The 23,245-nt window shown below is 39.1% G+C and overlaps 1 protein-coding gene across 1 annotated transcript in view; it reads left to right on the forward strand.

Annotated features, from left to right (window-relative positions):
- Positions 1 to 439: 439 nt before the first annotated feature.
- The window catches only part of LOC127429933 (immunoglobulin superfamily member 11-like), a 141,470-nt gene continuing 118,664 nt past the window's right edge, over positions 440 to 23,245 (forward strand). The window contains exon 1 of the mRNA XM_051679308.1: positions 440 to 905. Within this exon, the coding sequence (XP_051535268.1) occupies positions 845 to 905 (61 nt within the window). The 5' untranslated portion in view covers positions 440 to 844. The remainder of the gene's footprint in view (positions 906 to 23,245) is intronic.

Consider the following 23,245-nt stretch of genomic DNA (forward strand, 5'->3'; position numbering starts at 1 on the left):
CTTCTCTATCCTGTAAGTCAGCTTTATGATACACATGTATGTTTTACTGATTCTTACTCTAAACAGGTTTATTGAAACCAGTTAAAATCTGATTTTGAGAACATAATATGAGGTCCTCAATAGTAAATAGAGATTATACATTTGTCTAATAATGTCCTAAATTAAAATATTAACGTGTCTAATGGTTTCTGTAAGTGTTAAGGTGTAGAAAACTATAAGTACGATAATTTTAAGAAGAAGTCAAGAAATATAGTGGAATATATCCTCTGTAATTGATGTTTGACTTTCACGAGTCTTGTTCGCATCCGCGCACCTGACGCGCGGTCACACCGGGGCGCGGCGCCGCCCTGCGTGCGTGCGCGCGCTTTAGATGGCGTCAGCGGTCTCCAGGCAACAGTCCACCCGCCAGTCAGTCAGTTAGTCAGTGAGATTTGTCAATCAGAACGGAGCGCGGCGGTCATGGCCCTCACACGGATCCGGTGTACAATTCTCCGGTTAGAGTGAACGACATGTGAACACAGCGCGCGTGTGAGTGCTGAAGAACAGAACCGGACCCTCTGGTACCGACTGAGCCGGACACGGTGACACGGCGGATCCACGCGCGAGTTCACTGAGGGAATTTTACGCGCAGACTGAGGACGCGTTCTACGCCTATTTAATTTTTTGTTTTCTATATAATTTTATTAAATTTTTTATACGCTTTAGACTCCATTCATGAGTTCGGTTTTTAAGAACAGTTGCTTTCCGACCAACAAACTGTGGAGAAAATTGGATTCACTTTAAACTAAAAAATAAATAAATAAATAAATAAAAATTAACACGACCACTTTTCCCTCAGAAAAAAATGATGAAATTTCACAATTCTGATCTGTGGATTGCTTGGCTGTTCTTCTTCTGTGTGGATGGTAAGTTGTTCTTTTATTATCACTATTTCAAATCCACAATGCAAGTTCATGTACTTTTATTTAGTGTTTTTTTTCCCCTTTTTGTTTACAAAAATATTGCTAACGTCATAATGTGCGCGCGTGACGTCACGACATCACACATTTACATGGCAATATAAGATATATACCAGGGTTTAGGGGAACGTTGTCAACCTTTGGAGATGTCAGAGAAAGTTTGAACACTATCATGTGAAAATTCCTCTAGAGTGTGTGAGTGTGTGTGTGAGTGTGTGTGTGTGAGTGTGTGTGTGTGTGTGTGTGTGTGTGTGTGTACATGTTTATACTACATTGTGGGGACCAAATGTCCCCACAAGGATAGTAAAACCTGAGATCACCTGCATGAGGGAATTGGCTAATTAAACATACTAAATGATGTTTTTTGGAAAATGTAAAAATGCAAAAAGGTTTCTGTGAGGGTTAGGTTTAGGGGATAGAAATTATCTTTAGATCTGTATAAAATCCAAAAAATGCATGGAAGTCTATGGAGAGTCCCCACAATGATATAAAAACATAGTTGTGTGTGTGTGTGTGTGTGTGTGTGTGAGTGTGTGAGAATATATGTGTGTGTGTGTGTGTGTGTGTGTGTGAGAGTGTGTGAGAGTGTGTGTCTTCTGTCCATTGTTTGTGTGTCTGTGCACTTGTTTTGCAATACTTGTGAGGGCAAAATTTCTCAAAAAGCCCTCACAAATATAGCAAAACCTCTTAAAACTGATTTGTTTTCACTGCCACACACACACACACACACACACACAAACACAAACTTGTTTTTATATCATTGTGGGTACTCTCCATAGACTTCCATGCATTTTATGGATTTTATACAGATCTAAAGATAATTTCAATCCCCTAACCATAACCCTACCCCTAAACCTAACCCTCACAAAAACCTTTTTGCATTTTTACATTTACCAAAAAACATAGTTTAGTATGTTTAATAATGTATTAAATCCCAATGTAGGTGATCTCAGGTTTTACTATACTTGTGGGGACATTTGGTCCCCACAATGTAGTATAAACATGTACACACGCGCACACACACACACACACACACACACACACTACTCGGTGAGTTTGATTGCTTGTATATTTTTGGCACGCAAAGCACAGCTGTTGTGTGTGTGTGTGTGTGTGTGATCTGAACAACACAAAGCTTGATTCTGTGAAATTTTGAGTGTCATGGATAGGAAGTGGATACATGGAGCCGGGGACTCACGGATGGGCCAGACGGCGCAGGTCTGAGGGCCGTAATCCAACCAGATTATGAAGAGCGCTGCTCCACGTGACACTCTGTGACAGTCAGATGCGCATACACACACACACACACACACACACACACACACACACACACACACACACACACACACACACACACACACACACTGGCATAGTTTCATTGTACCAATCTCTGTGGGATTCGGGTGATGCCTGTGTGGATATGTTGACCCAAACTAAGAGGACCCTATAGTGTTTTCTGCTGTCATATAGTCCAGGATTGTGGTAGTGTCCCTATCAGGCTGGTTTTCAATTCAGCATGGTATGTTGAACATCAAAAACTACTGAATGTCATACTTGCACTCTTCATTTGATCGTTGTTGCACTTTTGGTTCAGCTAAGAACCTTTTTCTTATCATTTTTTTGGCTGTACAGTTCTTCTGTGAGTACAGTACCTTAGATAAGTGAGTTAGGTATCGTCTGTTGAAAAGTGACACCCTCCTGGGATCTTTGGAACTTAAAAGGTTCGCCAATGACATCATAAGAACTAAAAAAAGGTTCTCCTATGGCAACAGGCTGTAGAACCTTTTTTGTCAAGACAAGTCAAAATGGTCCCCTAAAGTTAGCGTGTGGTTCCGTTTGGCAGGTTTTTTTGGGGGGTGAACCAATTGCTAACATTCTAGGAACTTAATTTTTAGGTTTGATTTTTCTAACTATGAACTAACGTTCCCAGAACATTGAAGGGAGATGTTTTGCTTGACAGCCATAAGAACTTATTCAATAATGTTCAGTAATACTTATTTTTAGGTTTTAATTTATATTCATTACTAATTTTCCCTGAACATTTTAGTTTATAAACATATACGTTTTTTATTTTTATTTATTTTTTTATAACCATAAACTAACCTTCCCAGTAGAGGTCGACCGATGGTGGATTTTGCCGATACTGATAACTAACTGATAGCTTTTAAAATGTATTTATACAATGTCCAAAATGAATTGGGGGGGGGGGGCAGATTTTCTCCCCTTTTCTCCCCAATTTAAAATGCTCAATTCCCAATGCGCTCTAAGTCCTCGTGGTGGCGTAGTCACTTGCCTCAGTCCGGGTGGCGGAGGACGAATCTCAGTTGCCTCCGCGTCTGAGACCGTCAATCCGCACATCTTATCACGTGGCTTGTTGAGCGCGTTACCACGGAGACGCGTGTGGAGGCTTCACGCCATTCTCCGCGGCATCCACACACAGCTCACCACGCACCCCACCGAGAGCGAGAACCACATTATAGCGACCATGAGGAGGTTACCCCAACGTGACTCTACCCACCCTAGCAACCGGGCCAATTGGTTGCTTAGAAAACCTGACTGGAGTCACTCAACATACCCTGGATTCTGAAAATTGCAACATTACAAAAAAATAAATAAAACAAAAACACAGCTATTGGCATCTGTATTGATGCCATGTGAGGAGTGCATTTTTTCTTGTAATGTCCTCGCTTTAATTTAAAACACTTGATTATCTAATCAATTTACCAAATTTGCATTGAAGTGAGGATAAAAATATGGATGAATATTGCCAGTCAGTTATTGTTTTTATTTCACCTCTAGATGCCGCTGTAAACTGTAGAATCCTCCAGCACCCGCCACAGAGGATTAATAAAAGAAAAACCATCAGCAACTATCGGCATTGATTTTGCCGATAACCGATAGTTCCAAAAAGCAACTATCGGTACCGATTAATCAGTTAAACCGATATATCGGTCTACCCCTGCTTCCTAGAACGTTGCAGAGAGGTTTTTGTCTGACAACCTAATAAGAACCTAAACATAACTTTCTCTGTTTATTTACTCATTTATTTTTTATAACTATAAATGTATGTTCCCTATACGTAGCAGGGAGGTTTTGTGTGACAACCTAGACAGAATGTTCTCTAATGGTATTTTTGGGTTTTATTATTCATTTATTGTTTCATGATCATATTATTGACTTTTTCATAAAAGTTGTAGAGGGGTTATTGATAGACAACAATGATGGACATTAATGCAGTACAGCCTTTAATTAAATGAAGAACTGAAAATCAGACTGAATGTATTTGAACGCATTAATGAACAGATTCATCTTTTAAACGTAGACCTTGCAAAACATTGTTTTGTCTAGTTGTATTATTTGGCCATCAATGATCCTCTACCTTTATATCCATATGGATCCCACCTATTTGCACCCAGTTCTCAGCTGTATTAAGTTTTATATTTGGCCACCATAAGGACATTATTTTGTCTTCAGCTCCTTTTGGAAGTGTGATTGACGTCCTTAGAGGCATAGTTCACCCAGAAATGAAAATTCTGTCATCATTTACTCACACTCATGTTGTTTCAAACCCATATGACTTTCTTTCATGAAACACAAAAGGAGATGTCAGGCAGAATGTTCAGTGTCAGTCACCACCAACTCAAGTGCATCTCTTTTTCCATATAACGAAAGTGAAAAGTGACTGAGGCTGACGTTCAATGTCTTTTGACAGAACTGATTTTCATTTATTGCTCTACTGATTATTTTTTATCACCAATATGGGCGATGATGCTTAGTTTTGCACAACCGATAATTAGAGACATTTTTTGTTAATTTTTATGGCCTAATTTTTATTTTGTGGCATACACATTGGCATTAGCCTAATTCAACCTCCTCATAAAAGAGTGTCTTTCTCCCTCCCCTCTCTTTAAAACATGTTGTTGTTAAGCCGATGGGATAACAGCCCTGGATATGTGTCTACCCAGACATGTCTCATTAATACATGCATGTGTGTGATAGCATTTGCTGGTACATCCTTGTAAAGACCCCACAGAACAAATACGCAATGTTGTCATTTCCAGAGCAGGATCCATTAACAGAGCAGTTTCAAGTGTAGACCTCTGTGTTTGAGCCACTTTAAATACGATTGTAAAGTGTCATGGGAGCTGGAGCAACGGGTCAAGCTCAAGCAAATCCCTGTGTTTCTGGCCTGTGTTTGGTGTTACGGATCTCGTTGTAGGAAAGTGGGCTGTCTATAGATTCTATCTTCCTGAACAGAGTTTGCTGCATTTCCTCCATAGCTGTCAGTTTAGAGACACATCCCCGCACACGATCACCGGGTCTTCGGTCATTAATTTTGCATCTTCTGCCATTTGGAAATGGCCAAGCAAGTATGAAGGGCCACTGAGAGGTACCTTGAGGGCACGCAAGAAAAAATGGCCATGCTGTGCTGAACTTTAAAAAGAAAAGTAGATGGATAGAGACAGAAAGAGATAGAGTTATGGACTGCCACTGACCATGTCTTCAGCAATAGAAGATGAAAGAACAGAAGAACCCATAGCCAAAATAAATGATTTGTTACAGTGTTTTAGAGGGATGTTCTGGGTTCAATACAACTTAGGCTCAATTGACCACATTTGTGGCATAATATTGATTACCACAAAGAAATGGATTTTCTATTTAAATGTAGCAGATTATTTTCTCTTAAAAATTTTTTAATAAAATTAGGTAGTAATTCTTTCACACACATAATGAGTAAAACGGCAGATTATTAGTTCATAAATACTTACTGTACCTTTCGCCTTGTTCCTCACACAATTTTATCTTATGACATCTGAACACTTTTACCATAAAGCATGATTTGTAAGGTGATACATTTATTTATTTATTTATTTATTTTTCACCCAATTTGGAATGCCCAATTCCCAGTGCGCTTTTAAGTCCTCGTGGTGGTGTAGTGATTCGCCTCAATCCGGGTGGCGGAGGATGAATCCCAGTTGCCTCCGCGTCTGAGACCATCAACCCACGCATTTTATCACGTGGCTTGTTGAGTGCGTTGCCACGGAGACTTAGTGCGTGTGGAGGCTTCACGCCATCCACCGCGGCATCCGCGCTCAACTCACCACGTGCCCCACCGAGAACGAACCACATTATAGTGACCACGAGGAGGTTACCCCATGTGACTCTACCCTCCCTAGCAACTGGGCCAATATGGTTGCTTAGGAGACCTGGCTGGAGTTACTCAGCACGCCCTGGGATTCGAACTAGCGAACTCCAGGGGTGGTAGCCAGCGTCTTTTACCACTGAGCAACCCAGGCCCCCAAGGTGATACATTTTAACATTGGCATAATATAACCAACTATATTTACAAGCTTGTTAGAGTGTGATCAAATTGTGCAGTAGCTCAACTGATAGAACGTTGCACTTGTACTGCAAAGGACTGGGGTACGAGTCCTGAAGAGCATGTGAGTTGACATGTTAGATTTAGGTTTAAGGTTTAGGGTTGGGAGGTTGTTTTTTTTTTTTTTTTTGAGCATTAACTTTAAAAACATAATCTGTTCGGGAGAACATTTAACTCATTTTTAGAGCCACACAGTGGATATTTCACCTTGAAATTGCCGAAATACGTGTAAGAACCACGCAACATTATTTTGCATAAATTTCCCCACAGTCATGTAATTTTCTTGATCAGGCTGTGCTATGCGGTTGATAAGGTGTATCATTTACATTCACATTTATGCATTTGGCAGATGCTTTTATCCAAAGCGACTTACAATGCCCTTATTACAGGGACAATTCCCCCCGGAGCAACCTGGAGTAAAGTGCCTTGCTCAAGGGCACAATGGTGGTGGCTGTGGGGGTCAAACCAGCAACCTTCTGCTTACCAGTTCTGTGTTTTAGCCCACTGCATATCATTGTGCATTGCTTTGGGGTTGCTAGGCCGTTGATATGTGGTTGCTAGGATCTTCTGGTTGGTTGCTTAAATGCCTAAGTAAAAAAAAAAAAGCCACCCCTCTCCATGAAGTCTCAATGATAATCTGTTTTTAGAAATGTCTTCAATGGGTGTCAATGAGATTTTTTTTCATGCCATTTTATCTTCCTCCAGGTTGGGAAAAAAAGTTCTTTAAAACATTTGTTAGATCACCTATTAATTAGGTATGAACTATTTAAAGACTATTTTCAGTTAATTAAATGTTATTTTTTTTTTTTTTTTTTTTGTTCATAAAGTTATTTTTTATTTGTAACAGTTATAGCACCTTGTGGCACCATGAAAATATAGCGAATAAGTACTTTTCTAAATCCATGTGATGCATTTATACGGTCCGCTTATGTGTTTTAATGTGAGGATCAGGATGATGATGATGATGATGATGATTATGCCAATATGTGGCTTTTCCCCCTTATTTCCTTTTTCCTGCGGAAAAGCGGAGCAGCTGGAATGTGCAGAGAACAGATGGAAGTTTCCACCTCGATTATCTTCATCTAAAAATACCCACTCAAAAATTAAACGACCATTGGGACTGTAGGCAAAGTGCACGAGAGAGAGAGATAGGATAGGTCGACTGCCATCTTTTGGTTTAGGAACGAGCAATGAATAAATGATATGAGATTTCTGAGAGAGATGGAAGTCACCTTCAAGTAGTGGTCTGAAGTTCAGATCTTACTTGAGTGCTGCTCTAAAACACCTCTGGCTGGATCAGTGGTTCTCAACTGGTGGGTTATGACCCAGAAATGTGTCACAGATCAGTTTGAATAGGGTCACAAACAGCAGGGAAAAAGAATTCTAAATGCAAATAATAAAATGAAACCAACCACCTAACAAGATAATAAGAGTGCAACAGTGAGCGCCCACATTTTTAGCCACTTAGTATTTTTCACATTCATTTCTTCCATAGTGATTACATAAAATCCTTCATAAAAGAAATGTAAGCCATGAGCCAAACCAACTAGCTCCGAGGTGAATCACAACATTGCAAACTTTGATATGAAAATTGGACAAAAAGACAAGACTCTATACTTAACGTCTTTAATGAGGGAATTAACTATCATATAAAGCATTGCGAATGATGTAATCAAATTTAAAACAATGAAAAAATGCAATACTATTGATTCAAAGTTGTTGATTATAAGAATATAGGCAATATATTTAAATTTTATTGTTAAATATTCAGATAAATATAAATAACTAATTCGTTTGAGAGAGCAGAGATACCGACTGGGCGGTTGACTGTTGAACTCTATTGAAATTGATTTTTCATAATGCATATATTTGATATATTGGCAAATCGGAGCCCAGTTTGTGACATTGACCTTTCTTTAAGCAAAAGTGTACATTTATGCTCCTTTTAATCTCATTGGTGTTTTGTAGAAATATTAAAGAGATCTCATTTGGGATTTTTCTTTCTCATGGGTAGATAGCAAAGCAAAATAAATAGACTTAGTTTAAGTCTGCTTTTGTATTAAAACTTTATTTTACTAAGCCATTTCATAGAGTGACATCCTTACGCTATCGAAATATAGTCCCTGAACTTTAAACAAAGGTATAATGGTCTCTATGGATGATAAACACAGTAGCTGGTAAACAGGTGTTTCACATCATAGCTGTTACTATATTGTATATTTTAGCATAACTGCATAGCTGTATTTACAATTTACCAATCAGCATCCAAGACCGGATCTATCTGTTTTATAATACATCGATTAATAATTGCATCGGCACAGCTCTACTCTGGAACCACTATTTCTAGAGTAGAGTTTCACAATGAAATAGCTGTCTCTAAAGTACAGATTAACTCTAACTGAACTCTATTCATAATAGAGTTTCACTCTCAAATAGCTCCCGCTGGAGAAGATATCCTCTGTAAAACACTGTCCAATCTCTATTGAATAGTGTCTTGAAGTAGAATGTTCTTTCAGGTACTGGGAAGAGCAGAGAGCTCGCTGTGCTGTTCAAAGCAGGAGACATTCAATGATTCCAGAGGAAGAAACGACTTGTATTCTCTTTCTTCTTTCTTTCTTTGTACTTTTGTAGCTCTTAGGGGCCAGTCCTCCAGGTATACAGCACACAAAGCCTGGACTTAAATGTGATATTGATTGAGTCTTAAGTTTGGTCAGTCTTGGGGAAAGCACTCTTATGAAACCCTTCTGGATTTGTCCTTTTTTTGCTTATGTGTTTGAATGTTAATCGTTTGTATCAGTAATCTTGCCTTCCTTAAAGAGCTACACACAATAGATTAGACGCAGGGAAGCTGGGTTTGTTCTCAGAAACAAACGTTTAAGACGTTGAGTCTTTGTGTGACATCTGTCTGTAACATCACTCAGCTTATGGAATTCAAATTTTTTTTACATTGCAGTAATTTTCAAGGATTAAGTGCGTTTGACGTTGGAGCTTTATTTAAATTCGAAACATTGACAACGTGACAGTCTGTTGAGAAGGAAAAGCAACAGGTAGAAGTGACTATATTTAGGTCCTGTTTTAGATTAAGGATCTGTTTTAAGAGTGTTCGTTTATGATAGTGTTCTATTCTGTAATATTCTACATAAGATTCTGTAAAAATACTGATACATTGCTCAAATGAAAAATACATACAGTATATGCACACACACACATCCAGATTTTGTTTGGAGAGGAGGTGTCATGATGTCTACAGTGATTGTGGGTGTGATTGCAGAGGCTGATATAAATCAATAGGTCAGAGGTGTGTGTGTGTGATGGTTTTAGTAATAGTGTCTGTGCAGTAATCCTGGTAGCACCACAGTCCTGTAATTTAGAACAAATAAGGTCCACTGCCTGCCTCTCTCGCTCTCTCTCTTTGATTATCTCATTTTATCTTTCACAACTATCACTAATGTCCAATGTTATTTGTTTATTTTGTTGAAATATAGAATATTGCTTCTCTGCAAGAGATTTGCAGTAGGTTTGCTGTAAAACAAACTCTCATCTGCATAAAAGCCAAGATTTGACATATTCTAAGGAAAATGTGGGGCTGCTTGACAATTTCATTGCCACGGTGATGGTAGGGTGTTGTAAGTGGTTGCCAGGGCGTTACTAAGCAGTGATCAGAGTGTTCCCTATCTGTCACTCACTCAACGTTGTGTCGATGTAGTGACACTAGGGGTCACTTTTGGGAGCCCTAAACACCTCTGCTTTTTGAAAAAAGGCCAATGGGAATTGGCGAGTGGAATTTGCATGCCACTTCCCCTGGACATACGGGTATAAAAGGAGCTGGTATGCAACCACTCATTCAGATTTTCTCTTCAGAGCCGAGCGGTTGTGTTCAGCGAGCTGAATTACTCTGCCGATCCATTCACCTCGAAAAGCTGTTGGATTTACGGTGCATTACAGCGGCTTCTCCCCCTCTTGCACTGGTGAAGTGCAGAGAATGCCTCATGGTGCTTCAGCAGCTAAAAGAGTATATTATTCCTACTAAAAGAGTATATTTTCCCTTCTTAAAAGAGTGGCATTAACGGAGATCGTCTTTTTAAAGATGCCTCTCCGTTTGTGTGTATTTCCTGGTTGCGGTCGTTACCTCTCCGCTTCCGATGGCCACGATCGCGGTCTTACGTGCTTGGGCACTACCCACGTGGAGACAGTGTTCGTGGACGGGTCATGTTCTCACTGCGAGAGAGTGACCATGGCAACGTTGTGGTCACGGTTTTTCCTTAGTTAGAGGGAAAGACCACCCCAGCGGCTCCCCGCCTCAGTTCTTCTACCTACGGGTTTGAGGCCACATCGGTTAGCACTGGGGGCGATTTAGGGACCCCAATGGGAGCCTCTCTGCCGGATAACTCCCCACGGACCTCCCATTCCCCAGTACGCTTGTTTGCCCCGCTGGGATGAGACCGCCGGCTCGTCTCAGGGCGAGTTCACGATCTCGTTTCGGCGCTCACAAAGTGGATGAGCTCTCGATTGCAGCATCGGAGAGCGGGCTGTCCAGTCTGATGCTGAGGACTCGTCTGGGCTCCCACCTTCGGGTGTGGTCCCCCAGTTGCTGCCTGACGCGCAGCTGGCAGCCATGCTTTCCCGGGCGGCTGCGTGTGTTGGGCTGGAGTGGAACCCTCCACCCCCCCCTGAACCCTCACAGCCTGACGATTGGTTCCTGGGCCCGGAGCGCCGCGCCCCGCCCCGGTCCCTTTCTTCCTGGAGGTGCATGAGGAGCTCATGAGGTCGTGGTGGGCACCTTTCACTACCTGGACCCGGTCTCTGAGCTCTTCCGCTCTCACTATCCTCGATGGTGGGGCTGCCAGGGGGTACTCGGCGATCCCCCAGGTGGATAAGACGGACGCCTCCAAGACGCCCCTCCGCATTCTGGTGGCCGGTAGCGAGCCCCTCCGCCCCTGGCAGCGGCTCCACCGCTCCAGGCAGCCAGAAGCGAGCCCCTCCTCCCCTCATGGATGGCGGCCGTTCCTCCATGTCCAGGTGGCCGGCAGCGAATCCTACGTCCCCCGGTGGATGGCCGTGGCTGCTCATTTGGGCAGACTGCAGTGGCAAGGACTCCACGACAGCGCATCCCTCCTCCTTCCCGGGTTTCTGCACCAATGTAACAAGGTTAAGGATGGGAAAGGAGGAGGTGTGAACCGGCTGAACAGTCAAAATAATGTTTAATGAAAACTAAAAGACACAAACATAAACACACATGGCAGCTGTGTGTGGCTTTCCAGAACTGCAGCATCTGGCCGCATTTATCCCTCTCCTCGGCTGATTAGCCTGATGCGTAGTCACGGCCCGGCCCCGCCCTCCTCCTCACAAGCATACACATTTGAGACAGGGCTCGACATTAAGCATTGTCATGTGCTTGTCATCCGGACAAGTAAATTGGTCATTCACTTGTCCGAGTAAAAAAGTTACTTGTCAGGAGACAAAAAAGGACATTTAAGTTGCATGCTCAAGTAACATGTCAAAGTTTATGTTGTATATTTTTCTAAAAATGCCCAACCTAATTGTGTACCTATGCAATCAACTCAATTCTCTGTGATAGAAATGTAAACTGCACTGAGTAGGGCAGGAGATTATGGTTAGATGATAATTATTTTTATGTTATGTATGGTAGTTAAATAAATAAAAGCCTCCATCATTAACAGCAGAGGTGCTCACACTTCTATGGAATGAGATCTACTTTTTCATCATGTTCTTGCAGCAAGATCTACCATGTACAATAAAAACTATACATTATCACAATGCCACAATTTCAGTAGTCGGTCGTGAAATTTGACGATTTTCAATACCAGCTTCAAAATCACAACAGATAATAACACTAACTAATATGTTAATTATGGAAGAATGGTTTTACGTTTTTAAGTAATTATTCAAGACTGGTAAACAGTCAGTGATAAAATAACAATAAAAATATTCAGGGCTTTTTTAACAGCTTTAAAAGTTTTTAACAGCAGTTTCAAGTATTCATGTAAACATTCAGAATGAAATGCAACATAAAACTACTACTGGTCTTCACTGTATGATTATAATACATTAATACTTTTTAAAGTTACTAAAGTTACCCAGTCAAGAGCAGTGAGTGTTTTCTCATTTTCTTGTTCTGTTTGTTTGATTATTATAATGACACACTAGACAGCAGCAGGTCTATTAGCTTACATTTATACTTACAACTCCAACGTTTTAATACAAATCCACTTTTTTCTCCAGTTTACGTTCACTTTAGACATCACTCTCTGTGTTTACATGAATACCTCAGTAAGACGGGCATTTTGGCGGAATTTTTAAATGTGTTTGGCCATTCAGGTGAGCATTAGCACGAGAATTTTCATAACACACGCGCGTGTTCAGCACACACACATACGCCGCCTGTCAATCAAACAGGGCGCAGCTGTTATTAGATCGCTTGCTGACTGACTGACTGACTGGGAGTGAGAGATGCTTTACCGAAGCAACGGTGCAAAACACAACTTTAGAGATCTTGTATGTTATTATGAGTGTAAAAATATTTTCGGTTCATTATGAAACTGTGGCGGGCCGTCTAGGTAATTAATGGGAAACACTGACGTCTTTGTGAGATTTTTTTTTTTATTGTCCGTTGTGTTGTCTGCCAGGTATTTTTCATGCCCACATCAGAGTACAGGATGAGTTACACACCAGTGTTCAATAGTTAGGGTTAGGGGTTTATTCAAATCACTAATCGTAAGTATGTACATTAGTAAAAGTAATGCTTGCCTTAGCAAACACCAGTCACCGGTAATATATGCACTAGGTAAGCACCAATATAAAATTGTGTGGCTGATATGATACAAAATGAACAAAAAACTAGGCAGATACCAATATTGTGCCACTTACTCTGATGAAGTTTTTCACCAGATCACTGTTTTGCTTAGGAAGTATAAAAGCTGTTTTATTTTTCTAACAATAAATTATTGACATAATTATGATAGAACTTTACAAATTGCTTATCAAATAACTCAAAGTACAGGTGGTTTATTAAACATTTTTGTGCTTCTGTTTTTGCACTTCTAAACAATAGAACTCACATTTTACATATTATTATAGAACTCTACAAATTGATATTGTGCAATTCAATAAACTATATAAAATGCAATAAATTAACGTAACGTGTAACATAATTAGGCTATAAGTAAATCACCTATTTTTCATATCGGCGTTTCTATGCTTATGATTGATTTGCTGATTGTTTTATTTTGGCTGATAAAGATCGGTGGCCGACATGTCCCTAATATGTACACACAAATTAATAATGGTATTTACAATGAAGTCACTGGGTAGTTATCATGGTAGCAGTATTATTTAGATATTAAATAGGACATCCCTGACTACCTGGTCATTCTGTAGGAAGTTAGGGGTTTTGTTTATTTAACCTTTGTTCAACTCGGGGAAAGTGTGCACTCTGCAGACCTGATGTTCTGCAGTGTGGAGTTAGTGTGTTTAATTCAGATCATACTGGTGGTGGGCAGAGAAAGGTCACGATTAGATTCAACAACCTTCTAGTAATGATGCTGTATTCACATCCTCTTGGAAAGTAAGTTGTAGACCTCCTCCTACTTATGAGTTCTGAAATCGTTATAACATCATGAAGTGCATTCAAGTGAATTTGGTCGGAAGAAAATGAACATGGTGACCAATTTAATATTTATTTATCTCTTTTTTTTTTTCTATAGGGATTTCATAAAGTACTTCATAAAAGAGTTTTTAGCCATTAGCCAAACCAACCAGCTCTGAGGTGAATCACAACATTGCAAACTTTCATTTGAAGCAAGAAAGTGTTTAAAAATCAGACAAAAAGATAAAAAAGGTACAAGACTGTGTACTTAACATCTTTAATTCCATGAAGCATTGCAAATGACGTAATCAAATAAAAAACGATGACAAAATATAAAACTGTTGATTTAAAGTTGTTTATATTAGGTACAAAACCATGTATTTTAATTTTATTGCAAAATATTCAGATGCAAAAATGTTATCTTTCTCTTCAAGATCATGGGTAGTGTAGTTCTTCACCAGAAGTTATGTTAATAAACAACTGAAGCATATACAGTACCACCAATTAACAATCTCAGTGCTCACGGTAGAATAAAAATAAAGGGGATTTTTACTTCTAGAACCAGACTGTTGTGCTCTTTTGATTATTTTAGCATTCTCTGGAAATGTAATTTTTGTCCCACTAGGCTAGGATTTAAATGAGCAGTATTTCATGACAGGGACAAAAAAAAAAAAGAAAAAAAAAAAGTTTTTCATTTAGTTTCGTTCTGAGCAAAAACTGTATTTTTCTGTTCCGGTTCAGAAGTTCTGCAGCCCCTTCCAAATGGTAACCAGTTAGAACAAAATAAAAGAACGGTTAATAATGTTCTTTTTAAAATGACAGTACTTTGCACTAAGGGGAGAATGAATGAATGATGAATGAACAGTACATTTATATAGTGCTTTTCTGACACTACACTCAAAGCGCTTTACACAGTGAACAGGGGACTCTCCTCAACCACCACCAGCGTGCAGCATCCACCTGGATGATTCAACGGCAACCATAGTGCGCCAGTACGCCCACCACACACCAGCTATTGGTGGAGAGGAGAGAGTGGAGTTATTGAGCCAATTGATGGATAGGGATTATTAGAAAGCCATGATTGATAAGGGCCAATGGGGGAATTTGGCCAGGACACCGGGTTACACCCCTACTCTTTACTAGAAGTGCTCTGGGATTTTTAATGACCACAGAGAGTCAGGACCTCGGTTTAACGTCTCATCCGAAGGACGGTGCCTTTTTACAGTATAGTGTCCCTGTCACTATACTGGGGCATTAGGACCCACACAGACCTCAGGGTGAGCACCCCCTGCTGGTCTCCCTAATACCTCTTCCACTGGGTTGGTGAAATACAAATTGCAGTGTTGGCAGATCTAGAAAGAGAAGCAATCAACCTGGTCTGGAAAAACAAGCCCAAAATAACCTAAAATAAGTAATTAAATTGTTTCCTGTGTGGTGGATTTATCAGCATAGAAATCATAACAAGCATACAGTTAATTAACAGTAAAGTATCATTTTAATTACAGATCTGCTTCCCAGTAAAACCCCGGCAGCATCAAATCTGTATCAAAGCATCACATCTAACAATAATTCAGTGAAGACTTGGAAACAACTGAGAAATGTACTTTTTACCTCAATATTTGTCCTTGTATCTGGATTAACCGTGCATGTATATGTAGTAATTATACATAGTTGTTAAAAAGGTCTTCATTCACAGAATGTGAAATCCACAACAGGCGACAAGAAAAAAAAATGTGTAATGCAGCAGTTTCCTTCAGGATCAAAGCACACGTTTCATTTTTTTCAGGCAACATGAAGTGTTGTAGTTCCAAATATTTACTGTGATAAACCCTTTGGCCTTTGGTTTCATGAAAAAATTATCGGAACTCAATTAACCGGTTATAACCGGTTACCGGCATTTAAAAATTACGTTTTCATCCGGAACAATTGAAAATCACTTTGTTCCCGTTTTCGATTATGTTCTGCAATCAGTTTGGTTCGTTTTCAGCTTTCGTTTTCTTTCCTTGAACCGTTTTTAGTCCCTGTTTCATGATATCATTCTTCATCAACACAACTCAAAATGTGTACAAACTAAAAGACATAAAATCCAGAGTTTCCCATTGGTATTACCAATTACAACATGGTGCTAATCTCGTAAATGCGATCATTCCGACCTGACTTGGAAGCAAAATGCAGCATTTCCCAATTTCCCAAACCAGTTTTCAAACCACCAGAAAACATGAAGTCCATAATGTCATGTTTCACTAAAGGTCATGTTTGAAACATGGCTCATCGCTGCTGTGTTTGAGCTTTAAAATAACAGCAGACATACGGCAACTCTTGAGCAAAGAGTCATTTCCTGCCCCTCTTGTCTTCCTTTAGTATTTATACCTTCTCTCTCTCTATCATGAGGAATCAATATCTGGCCACAGAGAGCACTTGCTGTAGGTAGTTAACATGAAAACTGTGTTACAGACGAATCAATAGCTGTTACTGTTTTAATTTAAAAAGATCATTAGCACAGGTGGACGTGTGTCTGCTCATTAGTGTTGACAACAATGTTAATTTTGTCTGGAGTCATGTTTAGTTAGAGGAAAGTGTAATTGCTCAGACAATGCTCTTTTATAGCTCATGTTTGATAATAAAATAGAAAATAGTTAAAATAGAAACAAATGAGACAATTGTTGACATACAGTAGGTGTTTAGCACTAAAAAATGAATGAGGATAGTATATCTCCAACCTGGTCTCATTGAATGACTGGAGATATTAAAGATATCTCAGTGATTGTTCTTTCCTAAGGGCATTTTTACTGCTGGTTTCAACAGATAGACTGTATCCACCTGTTTAGGATAGAGTCAGAACATCTCTAAACATCTCATACCACTGCGGGACCGAGCTGTCTATCTAAATAATCACTTCATTTATGCAGAAACAGAGAGACAGATACATACCTCTCTCAGCTCTCTCCACCATATGGACATTTTGAACAGCAGAAGATCATCTGTCCTGTCAGATCTGTCGTGCTCTCTTCAATCTGTTCATTCTGACACAGGAAATGAAGGAAGCGGCTGGCTCTTTTCTTACTGAAGACGTTCTGATATCGCAGCTGAGCCTTTCTGTCTGCTTGCTGCAATATTGAAATTCATTTCATCTCGGAAGAGAAAGAAAAGCAGTAATGATATTACTTTGAGCCACTGGCCGGTCTGAACGTTCCCTGGAGGGGAGAAGTTTTAAAGGAGTCATGACATGAGGAATTACATTTTCCATGATCTTTTGACATCTAACAGTTTATTGTTCTATAAAAAAACATACTGCAAGTTTTAGAACTCAAAACTTCCTCCTCACTGCAAAAAGAGCATTTGTTGAAACCAAGCTGCCAAAACGACTCATTCGCAACTTCCTCCACATTGTGATGTCACACTGTGGTAGACATTTGCATCTGACCACCTTCACAACAACACATCAACGCCTACTTTACCTTATCACTTCTGTAGCCCCGCCCAGTAGCGGTGAGCAGTGAGATGGCAGGTCAGTCAAGAGCAGAGAGCCAATCAGAACAATGGATGCTTACTGTCCAGTCTTAAAGGAGAAGCAGCACCAAAACCAAGTGTTTTAAATAATTATATTCAGTATAAGAGAATATCATATTCTAATCTACACTTTTGTAGCATTTAATTTCTTTTTCTTGAAGGTCACTTATAATTTTCATCCATATTTCTTACATCATAATCTTTTTGTAAGGGATGTACTGATACCCGATTATTTTGAAACAACATCTGCCGATACTGATACCAAACGTTTAGCTTTTTTCTGCTACCTTGTTTCAAAACACCTATAATTAATAACATAACTTAGAAGTTTAAAGAGTAACTTTATTCTCCATATCTCAATGTTTCAGAGTAACAGGTCTCAGTTATAAACAAAACATTGAAACAAAAATCACATTATTAACTCACATTAACATTCTAAACCTGTGTTGTGTTGTGTGATTACATAGTAATTAATTACTGTAATCTAATTACTTAGTCAAAGCAGTGTTACTCATTACATTTTAAATGCTTGTAATCACATTTACTGTTAGGTGTTTACTTAAATGTATTAATTGTGTTACACATTTCTAAAATAACATTATATACACTGGTGGCCAAAAGTTTGGAATAATGTACAGATTTTGCTGTTTCGGAAGGAAATTGGTACTTTAATTCACCAAAGTGGCATTCAACTGATCACAATGTATAGTCAGGACATTAATAACGTGAAAAATTACTATTACAGTTTGGAAAAAATGTTAAATCTTAAACTACTTCAAAGAGTTCTCATCAAAAAATCCTCCATGTGCAGCAATGACAGCTTTGCAGATCCTTGTTATTCTAGCTGTCAGTTTGTTCAGATACTCAGGTGACATTTCACCCCACACTTCCTGTAGCACTTGCCATAGATGTGGCTGTCTTGTCGGGCACTTCTCACACACCTTACAGTCTAGCTGATCCCACAAAAGCTCAATGGGGTTAAGATCCATAACACTCTTTTCCAATTATCTGTTGTCCAATGTCTGTGTTTCTATGCCCACTCGAACCTTTTCTTTTTGTTTTTCTGTTTCAAAAGTGGCTTTTTCTTTGCAATTCTTCCCATAAGGCCTGCACCCCTCAGTCTTCTCTTTACTGTTGTACATGAAACTGGTGTTGAGCGGGTAGAATTCAATGAAGCTGTCAGCTGAGGACATGTGAGGTGTCTATTTCTCAAACTAGAGACTCTGATGTACTTATCCTCTTGTTTAGTTGTACATCTGGTCTTCCACATCTCTTTCTGTCCTTGTTAGAGTCAGTTGTCCTTTGTCTTTGAAGACTGTAGTGTACACCTTGGTATGAAATCTTCAGTTTGTTGGCAATTTCAAGCATTGTATATCCTTCATTCCTCAAAACAATGATTGACTGATGAGTTTCTAGAGAAAGCTGTTTCTTTTTTTTGCCATTTTTGACCTAATATTGACCTTAAGACATGCCAGTCTATTGAAAATACTGTAGAAAGTAATAATATTATTAATTAACCCTTGTGCGACCTTAGGGACATTTTTGTCTTTTTCATTTTTGTTTTTTCGATCATTTTGGCTGTGTTAATGCCAACGGCATACATTTTGCCAAAGCTGTTTATTTTTGGTGGAATTTTGATATTTCAACCTCAGTTCCTATAATACATCTATAATACACTGTGTACACAAAATAGTTACACTCAGGACCTTCAGGACAAAAATGTCCCCATTGAAACCCATTAAAACTGCAATATTTGATCCCAGTGCCATTAAAGCATAAAATCAGGAATTCTATGATATTACGCTTTCATTACGGAGCCCTGGCTTCAAAATGTTTTTTTTTAAATATATATATATATATATATATATATATATATATATATCCACCAGATGGCACCATTTTCTCATGTTTAGCCTATGGAGCAAATACATGCTTTTCTCCTATTTTCTGTTTGCTGTATTACAGAGCACTGCAGGCCAATTGAATTAATGATGCAGCTAAAATTTTGTGGGTGTGTTGGTATGAATGTCAGAATGTGTATTGTATGTGTGTATTGAGAAATGTGTGTGTGTGTGTAAAAAAACAACAGTGGCATTATGTAAACAAACTGGCATTTAAAGGGTTAAAATCCTGAAAATGAATGAATATTTGGTAGCTATGATCAGGACTGATGTTGGTTAAAAAAATCAGTGAAAGTGGAAAATAATATTAATATATAATATTATTATGGCAATTTTTTGATGCGGACATTTTTGTCCTCTAAGGACCTCTGAGTAACTTTTTTATTGACGCACAAGGGTTAAACAATCGACCGATATCCAGATGATTGCTTTTACTGATTATTGATTGATGTGGTGCATCACTACTTTTTGTCATATTAAATTGCATTGAAGTCACATTCTAAATGTATTTTTCAGAAGAGCAAGAAATATCCTGTTTTACTTGACACCTTTAAAACTGAAAAAACAAAAACAAAAAAAAAAACAGCGATTTCTTTTTGATGATAAAGTGTGAGATATGTTCTGTGAATTAAACTTTTCTGCACACAGACTGTCAAACTGAGCTTTAAGTTGCATGAAAGCGCAGAAAAACGCTGGTGTCTCAAGACACATGGTATGATGTGTGTGTGTTGTTTTCATGTATGCAACGGGGACCCATCTGTAGGACGTGAGCCATCTCTAACCAACCGTTTATTCCAGATTATTCTCTCTCTTAATCCGGATACATTTGAAAACGGCGTTTTCGTTTCAAAACGCTCTCCGTCCACACTAGCGTTTTCCAAAAGTTGCTCATCTACACTGAAATGTCTGAAAATGCTTACTTCCCTGTACTGCGCATGAGTAAAACGTAAGACGCTTTGACATGCATCATTTCCGTCAGGCGTTTATTTACTTTCCACCTCTTTGAAACGTTGCGGCAATGTCAAAGAAAGGCACCGAGTTTTTTTAAATGGACGGACAAACATACTCGGGACCCAGGTGTAATGTAATAGCTCTGCACACTTCTCTGATTATTTTACTCACAGTTTGTTGGGCTAATCCAAACGTATTTGCCATTTTTTGGAGTCTACCTTCGTCGCTTAAGTAGTATAGAGTACATGCAACCTTTGCAACAACATCCACCGGTGATCTCAGTCGTGTTGTCTGGCCTGAATATGAGGTCGTAGATGATATAGAGAGTCCCTAGACATCCTAAAGTTCTCACGCCACTCCTCGGGCACGATCATTTCATGTACAAAATTATCCCACCACGCACGCACATTATTTGGGTGCGTCCAGGTCTCACCCAAAACCTCCGCTCCATGTACGGTCTGAAAACGCAACTGTCCTCGCGCTCCGCCGCTGAACAACAACTGCGAGTAAACATCCCGTCTCCTTTGAAGTAAGCTGAAGTATGTACAAACTGACATTAATCTTTAACAACGCAATCAAACTGGAGAGTCGCCAAAATAACTGCGATACAACGTTGTCCACCATCTTGTTTTGGACAGAATGGGTCACTTGACTGCGTCACACGACTAAAAATGCATCATCGTTTTCAAAAGCCTCCCTTTTCACAGTCCACACTACAACGTGAAAACGGCATTTTCAAATTTATCCACTTTGGAGTGCGTTTGCAAAAAGCTCAGTTTTCGCAGACAAAAACGCCCTCTCAGTGTGGACGGAAGGCCAAAACAGAGAGAAAAAGATGCGTTTTCAAACGAAAATGTATTAGTGTGGACAAGGCCTCTGTCTCGGTCTCTGAAGCACACACACATACACACACACACACACACACATTAATGGAAAGCATCTCATGAGGGTCGTTTGAAACAAAGTCCCAACACCTCTTTGTCACACTGACATTGGCATGAGCCGAGATCATTAAGGAGATAATGAAAGAAGTAATGACACGCACACAAACACACACACACACCCACACACACAGATCACAAACAGCAGATATTAGTGTCACTGATCTCTGTGACCCATTAGTGTGATCCTGCACAGAAAGGCTTTTTTAAGTAGATTCAGGCTATTGAAGAGGCTTTAGTGAACACGTGAATGTATTTGTGTGTGTGTATGTGTGTGTGTGTGTGTGTGTGTGTGTGTGTGTATAAGATAAGGATGATAGTTTTAGTTTGACAAACAGTGAAGTGCTCCTCTGTGTATTTGAGCTAAATCTTATGATAAAACAGGCTCAGTTGAGCAGATTAGTCGGCAGTGATTTATAGATTTATAGATTATGGATCTTTTCTGGATTTGATGTATCGGTCCGGTTGAATGTGGCCCAAACACATGCTTTATATTATTTATTATGTCTCTCTTTTCTTATTTGTCTTTCTTTCACACTGTCTGTACACACTCCTTACTTTATCTTTATATATAGTATATTCATCACTATTCTATATGGGTGTTTCTTCAACTTCAGGCACTTTTAGCACTGTGGACTTCTAGTTTCGTTAAAAAAAATGTCACACCCTCACCCGTTTAATTAATTTACCAACAATGTCCAACAGTGTCTGTACATGCACCAGAGCACTCATATTTCACTCATATTTCATCTCAAGCATACTCTTTACTGACACTTTTGTCCACTTTGTTAACAAGTACACTAACTTTTGACAAAACTTAATTAGGGGAAGAATTGTTTGGTGTTGTGGAAATGACGCCGCAAGTGTGGGACAGTCGTAATTTTTGAAACATTGATAGAAACCATTTTCACATAATAAATATTGAAATGTTTTTTGTTTATTTCACTCTTTGTTAAGATTATCATAGTTTTAAACATGTGATAATTACTATTTTTATAATGGATTTTCATAGTTTAATTTGAAATATCTGGTTCTGGGACAGGACCAAATCAGTCAAATCTATACAAAAAGTACCAAAAATAAATAGCGAAGGCTGGTAAAAATGTCCATGTCAGTTTTAATGTGACATTCATATAACAAAAAAGAAAAAAAGTTGAAATCTGTTCGTTTTAATAATTTAGTTATTACACTTGTCATGGAGCCCCTTCCACTTCGTGCAACAAGTTATTTGATCGGACTTCATTAAAAGCACAATCTTTCTCCATGTATTTGTTGTAGCCATGCTGTCTTTGTGGAGTTTTTGTTGTGAATCGTAATAAAAAATAAAAATAAAAAAGAGTACTTCTGCACAATCTCTGAGAGAGAGGCTTCAAATTTCGTAAAGAGTCATTTTAAACCCTTTTCTCCTTGTCCCTTCTGTCTCTGATCCCTGATCAGTGTAATTTTTCCATGTCAAATATACTTCTTTATCTGTCATCAAGCCTTTATGATACTGTTTACCAAAACAATCGTTTATCAGACTAATGAGGCTTAACCATGTGAACACACACACACACACACACCATAATGATGGATTCATGCTCATCTGTACTCCTTAAACTGTCAATCATACATTATTTATGTTGTTGTTCTCAGACTAATCATCATTGAAAAACTGTGCTCATTTGAAACACTGAAACACAACCCATCTGTGTAACCACGTTAAAGGCGGACCTTAGATATAAAGTACAGGAGATATCAGAGGAGGTGGGAGTGCAGCGATTTGATTGTTTGTTAGTTTTTCATTGGTTCCCCTGTGATGCCTTGGAATTTTATCACGATTCTCGCTGTCAAGAACTTGTCCAGAATCATCTTCTGTACTTCAGCGCTCTGCAGTTCTTTTTCCTTCTCTCTGCGGGAAAAAAAAACGTACAGTGATGGATGTATTTTTGGAGCCGTAACCCATCTCACTCTATTCCCAGCTCACATCCGTCCTGAAATAGATGGTTAGATTTCTT

Source organism: Myxocyprinus asiaticus, chromosome 39, assembly GCF_019703515.2.
Source record: "Myxocyprinus asiaticus isolate MX2 ecotype Aquarium Trade chromosome 39, UBuf_Myxa_2, whole genome shotgun sequence".
Classification (NCBI taxonomy): Eukaryota; Metazoa; Chordata; class Actinopteri; order Cypriniformes; family Catostomidae; genus Myxocyprinus; species Myxocyprinus asiaticus.